The sequence below is a fragment of the Mobula hypostoma genome, chromosome 25 (genome assembly GCF_963921235.1).
Source record: "Mobula hypostoma chromosome 25, sMobHyp1.1, whole genome shotgun sequence".
Lineage (NCBI taxonomy): Eukaryota > Metazoa > Chordata > Chondrichthyes > Myliobatiformes > Myliobatidae > Mobula > Mobula hypostoma.
Window position 1 is genome coordinate 40,472,102 of NC_086121.1, and position 6,521 is coordinate 40,478,622.

General features: G+C 38.9%; 1 protein-coding gene across 3 annotated transcripts in view; it reads left to right on the top strand.

Annotated features, from left to right (window-relative positions):
- The window catches only part of mtor (mechanistic target of rapamycin kinase), a 343,897-nt gene extending 338,287 nt beyond the window's left edge, over window positions 1–5,610 (top strand). For all 3 annotated transcript variants that reach the window (XM_063033405.1, XM_063033407.1, XM_063033406.1), the window contains 3 exons: window positions 353–433; window positions 3,395–3,500; window positions 5,151–5,610. In XM_063033405.1, the coding sequence (XP_062889475.1) occupies window positions 353–433; window positions 3,395–3,500; window positions 5,151–5,166 (203 nt within the window). In that variant the 3' untranslated portion in view covers window positions 5,167–5,610. The remainder of the gene's footprint in view (window positions 1–352; window positions 434–3,394; window positions 3,501–5,150) is intronic.
- Window positions 5,611–6,521: the final 911 nt, after the last annotated feature.

Genomic DNA, 6,521 nt, shown 5'->3' on the forward strand with positions numbered 1-6,521 from the left:
TGTACAATTCAGTAATTATATCAAGTTAACCGTGCCTCCCATGCTGATAGTATTTGCGACTTCCTGTCTAGGTCTTACACTTTTCTCCCACATCCCACTGACATGCAGTTTGCTAGGTTAATTGGCTACTGGAAATTCCCCTGGTATAGGTGGGAGTGAGAATTGTTTGGAATGTGGGAAGAAGTGGTTTCAAGGAAAATTACTGGGGAAATCAGAGCTGCCAAAGGTTCAATGAACCAAAATGGCTCTCTTCCATGTCATAAGGATAGAGAAACCATTATCAGCCACAGTTACATTGAGGCCACTTTTTCTGTTTGTTATCTTCTGTTTATAACTGCTATTTAATTTTTAGTTGGAGATGGTTTGGTGCAGCCTGAGGCCCTGAACAAAAAGGCAATTCAAATCATTAACAGAGTTAGAGACAAACTTACAGGTAAGCTTTGTCACTGATATTTCACAATAGTTTTCCATCTGATAGGTAATTTAATGTATTTTTAATGTATTTAACTTAATGTAATTTAATGTATTTAACTTGTTCCATGGTTACCACAACCTGGAACATTTTTATGAAGTTATTCCTTAAAAGATGAATAATTTGTTTTCATATAGAGTCTTGACAAGTACTTAGTCAGCTTCATCAATTATTTGTGAAATGCTTTCATTGTTGGTTTCTACTGTAAGTAATATTTGCTTACTGCACAGCAAGTTTATACAAACAGGAATGACCTTGCTGTCCTGAATTACCAAACTATTTTTAGTAGTGAATCAACAGGTAGTGCCTGGTTTAACACCTCAACCAAAAGATTTATTTTCCAACAGCACAGGACTCTGTAAACGATGAGATCATTTACTCAGAAATGAAACTTAAAATTGACTACATTCTGACTCAAAACAACAATCCTGGCACTGAGCCAAGCTGGCATCAGACTGGCAAAGTAGACACATTAGACATGATGCATTTTGAAGAAAATAAATGCAGGATAGTTGTCACAAAGGAGTTCCTTCAGTGTCAATGAGCTTTAAACTGTTTAGTTGTAAATTATTTTACACTTCAGAAACATGTTCATCATCCATCGGTGATGATGCACTGAAAGGCAAACCTGGCCATTTAATGACATCTGAGGAAAGATGCATGTGTCATAGACATCAAATAGTCTTTGCTTGATGGAGTCCACACAGCTTTAGTCAAGTAGCCTGCATTGGGATGGAAACTCATCAGAATTCTATTGTTTTATGAATTTGTGGATTTTGTGTGTGGTATATGCAAATGCAGGCACATAAGTGTTTAGAAATGTGTATAATATAGCAGATTTCTTCTGCTGTTTTTCATAAGTTAAAAAGTGCACTTCTGCAACTGTAATTGAAACAAAGGAAATGTTTTGACGTCATGTGATATGGCCACAAGAAATTAATAGTGATACAAAATTACTCAGCTGTGGAAATTGGGACCAGGAATGTACAGATATATAAAGTTCAAAGTAAAATTTATTATCAGAGTACATACCATAGGCAACCCTGGGATTCTTTTTCCTGCAGGCATACTCAGCAAATCAGCACTCATTCTCAGTAACTGTAAACAGGATCAATGAAAGAGCAAGAACATAGAAAACAACAAGCTGTTGAAGTACAACCATAAGTAAATAATGAAAGCATGAAATAACAAGATAAAGGGTCCTTAAATGAAGGATATGGTTACGCTGAAGAGAGTGCAGAGTAGATTCACCAGGATGTTGCCTGGTTTGGAGTTTGAGATTGGATAGATTGGACCAGTTAGGTTTGTTTCCCTGGAGTGATGGAGGCTGAGAGGTAACCTGATAGAAGTATATATGATTGTGAGAGGTGTAAACAGGGTTGATAGTCAAAATCTTTTTTTTGGCGCGTGTGTGTGTGATGTTGGCGGGACAATATCTTTTTCATGCCTTTACAAGGCGCGGAGCGAGAAAGAGACTGTGTGGCCCGCCACTCCTCACACAGACATTTCGCAGTATTTTTCCCTTTATTTTACAAGGTCAAGTTGCGATCTCGACACTCAACCCGGCACAGATGGAAAGCGTAATCGGGAGTGGACCCGACTGGGTTCCAACCCACGAACCTCCTTTCCAGTGTCCGGCACTGATGTCATTGAGCCACCAGCCGGCCCCAATATAGTCAAAATCTCATTAATCTTTTTCCTGAGTAAATGAACTAGTAAGTGTATCAAAAAGAGGAGGCATACTTTTAGGATGAAGGAGTTTTAAAAGGGATCTGAGCAGTGTTTTTCTTCAGACAGAGTGATATGTGGGATGCACTGCCAGAGGAGGTGGTACTACATCTAAAAGACATTAAATAGACTTAAATTGGCAAGGTGTAGATGGAGATAGGTTTAAAGTGGGTGGGCAAAGGAGTTCTGAATTGTCTTGTTGCTTATATCTTGACACCTATCAGTGACAAAAATCACTGCTTTTTGAACATAAACACATGCAGCAGACACTGTTTAAAACCTTGCTCTTAGCATGGTGTCGTGTTTAATGGCCACGCGTGCATGCAATTGATGCTAGTTTAAAAGCTTCAGCAACAGCCTCCTGTCCCAATTGAGCAGCATGGTGTCCCAAATAAACAAACGGGCAAATTGAAAAGACCTTTGTTTTCCTTAATATGCATTAATTTGGATTTGAGTGTATAGTGTGCAAATCTCAAATTTGTAGATGGTGCAAAACTTGGAAATGAACTGTGAGAACTGGAATGGACTTTCAGGACGGTGAAGTAAAAGGAAGATAAAATATAGTGCTCAGGAATATAAAGTGTGCAAGTGGTAAGAAGAATGAGAAGAGACAACATTAACTAGAGGGCAGAGAACGTCTGGATAGTTCCCGCAAAGTAATATTGTGGACTTTACAAATGAAAGCTTTGACCACAAGAGGAAGGAAGTGATGAACCTTTAGAAACCGCTGGTTTAGCCAGAACTGGAATATTGTGTTTAGTTCAGGGTGCCACACATTAGAAAAGATGTGAAGCCTTTGGAGAGTGTGTAGAAGAGGTTAATCAAAACGAGCCTTCCTCCACCCACATATTACAACATCACCACCTATTTCTGACCGTGCTTCATCCACATACATAGCTCCATTCCCACATCAATGCACATTCTGGCCACAGAAGTTGTGTTTGGGTCCATGAGTGCCATGTCAGGCTTGCAAGCCTTGTAATGAAGAATACTGGTGAACATGCAATATGTAAAGGGAAAATGCTCGCATCGGCAGAGAATAAAGAACATAAAAGGAAGGTAACAGACAAAAAAAGTCACGAGAGTCAAAGAACGAAGTACCTCACCATTCAAGTCATCAAGACAAAGTCTGACCTTAGACTGAAGGAGCCATTTGATTCAGGTTAATGTGCCTGTGTTTGACGTATATTTCAGGTCGTGATTTTGCCCATGATGAAACTTTGGATGTACCCACTCAGGTGGAGCTGCTAATTAAACAGGCAACATCCCATGAGAACCTCTGTCAGTGCTATATTGGATGGTAAGTGCCATGACATCATTTAATAACAAGATGGAAGATTTTATTCCCCTCTGAGAAAGTTTTACTCATTCAAATGAGCTACAGAAAGTGCTACTTTAAACATGGGTGGGATAGAAAGCACAAGACATTTTAATAAGCATTAAAAGACAGATGGGCCTATTGGACAAAGCAACAAAACATTGGACTGGACTGTGCAGACTAGAAATCCATCCCACCGCTACACTCAGCATACTGAGTTATGGAGTTGGTTTTTAACGTAGTTCACGGTTAGGTTTGGGCTGCAGTTCTTGTTTGGATATACTAACTGGCACTGTATCTCATGATTCAGTATTCCAGTAGAGAATGTTTTCAAAAGATATTGAGGCCTTGGTTAAGGAAAAAAAAGGAGGTGCATAGTAGGTACAGGCAGGTAGGAACAAATGAGGTACTTGAGAATAAGAAATGTAAAAGAATTCTTAAGAAAGAAATCAGGAGGGCTAAAAGGCAGCAGACAATGTGAAGGAGAATCCAAAGGGCTTCTACAGATATGTTAAGTGCAAAAGAATTGCGAGGGACAAAGTTGGTCCTCTGTAAGATCAGAATGGTAATCTATGCATGGAGCCAAAAGAGATGGAGAAGATCTTGAATGGATTTTTTTACATCTGTGTTTACTAGGGAGACAGACACAGTCTATTGAAGTTGAGGCAAAGCAGCAGTGAGGTCACAGACCCCTATACAGAGGGTAGCTATTGTTGTTCCACTGTTTAAGAAAGGCCCTAAGAATAAACCAAGATATTATAGGCTGTAATTGAAATTTGATGGCAAATAATGTGGCACAGAACATTGAGAAATACTATGTTGTAATTTTTTTTGTTCAAAGACAAATGTGTAATAATATTCTTTTCTACTGTCAGTATTACACTGCTGTTACACACACACACACACACACACACACACACCTCGATATTGATTTTGTCTTGGAGAAAATGTTTAAGATATTAACTTACTGAGATGCTCCAGGCATAACTGATCAGTAAAAGGCAGTTAACAAAAATACAATGGTATGATTTTGAGAAGAATGAGAAAGAGTATGCAGGATTGTGATCAAATGGTGATACTCTTTGCATTGGAAGGCAGAATGCTTCAACCTCACTTTGCTTCAATTATCGTACATAGCAGAAACAAAGTGAGCTAGGATTGATTAGACCCTGACCCCAATTTCAGAAGAGAAATGTTTACCTGAATATAGACTTTCAGATAATAGTGTTTGCTTGCCTTCTCAAGGAAACTTAGTTATCTGTTTCCAGTGTTTGAAAAGGTGGCTTTTGTTGTCTTCAGTTCATTGGAGTGTGACAGTGTAACTTGAGCTAATAGAAACCATTGAGAAAATAGATTCACAAGCTTGGACAGTGCTAAGAGTTGAAGTGTTATTTCTGACATCCTCCATTGTTTAAGAGTGACTCTGGCTAATTGTAACCAGCCCTCTGTTGTGGAGCTTCAACTCTGTAACTCCCTTACTTTAGATATGGTCATGTATCTCATGACTGTTGCAAACAAGTCACTAGAAATTAGCTGTACAGCTTTAACCAAAGAGAAGCATTTAGATATTTAGAATGCAAATAGATGATTATATTGTGTTATGTTGATAATTATATTATGTTTTCCCTTTAGGTGCCCCTTTTGGTGAAGCAATTTCAATACGTGCAAGATGGCCTCATAAAAGTTGAATGTGATTCTTGCCAAATAAGCCATGTTTATTTATTAAGGTTTGAAACCTTGCTGGACATAACACAAATGATACACCGCACAGAGTAACACAGTGGACTGCAGCCCATGTGGACAGGGCTCTGCAACCAGGAGCCTGCACAGATGGGAGATTTATCAGAGCAAGCTGGAGGTTTTGAGCAGCCTGAGCAGAATGACATGACCTGACACCCTGGTTGGGTCCCAAGAACTGACATTTTGAATATCACTGTTAGAAATAAGCAAGGTTACTTTTTAGAACTAATCCGATCAAATGTAGCTGAGCCCCCTGATAGAATAATAAATATTGTAATTACTGTGGATACGTATTACTTCTGGCCAGTAATTCAGTTCATAAACCATTCATAAAATATCAATAAAGCAATTAACCAAAAGTGATGGATGCAAATACCATTTTTTTACAAAAACATTCAAGACATCTTCCAAAAGTAATTGTCAGACCTTCATGTCCTCTTATCTTCCATTATATCATAAAGTTTTAAAACCTGAATTTGAAAAAAATAATTTTAGCTTTGTATCCAAGTGGCTGAATTAAGACAGTTGTATTGGAATTGAAATTCAAAGTTGCAGTGCTCAAGTTCATATAGTGTCTTAAACTACTGAAGTCTCTGAGAGTGCTTCACATAAAATGTGTGTAGAAGGACTGACGTATTCACATGTGAACAAGTTTTTAAATACTTGTTCACATGTGAATACGTCAGTCCTTCTACACACAATAATGTTCTGTGGAAAAGCAGAGTGGGAATATTGCACTTCTGCAAGGAGACTTTGCCTCTTCGAAGTTTTTCTTCTGTCTGTTTTAAAATTACATAGAATATAAAGCTAAGAAATATGTTACAGGCCAACCTGTTCCATGCCGCTGTCTCTGCACCATACATGAAGAGGTTCAGGATGCTGATAACATATGTGAGCTACATTCCAGCTGCTACAGTTTGGGCAGGCTGGTGCATGTGGGAGAATTGGTGAGTAGCAGAGCCTTCACAATGTCTTCTCGAGCTGTGACTGGATGAAGAGCAGCAGCAGGAGTAATTGTAGAGCTACCAACAGCATTGCCTCTTTTCGATTAAGCACTGGATCATTTTGGTCAGGAGCTGAGTGATCACAGGATTATACCTGGGTGCATGAGATTTATGGCGGGACTGGCAAGTGGGGACAGAGGTGACAAAATCATCGCACCACTTCTCTCGAGCTCACTTCTCTCGGAATGTCAGGTTCATTATCATGGTTTGAAATTAGCATAGAGGAAAAGGCATCGCTGTCCTGCTCACCACTGACATT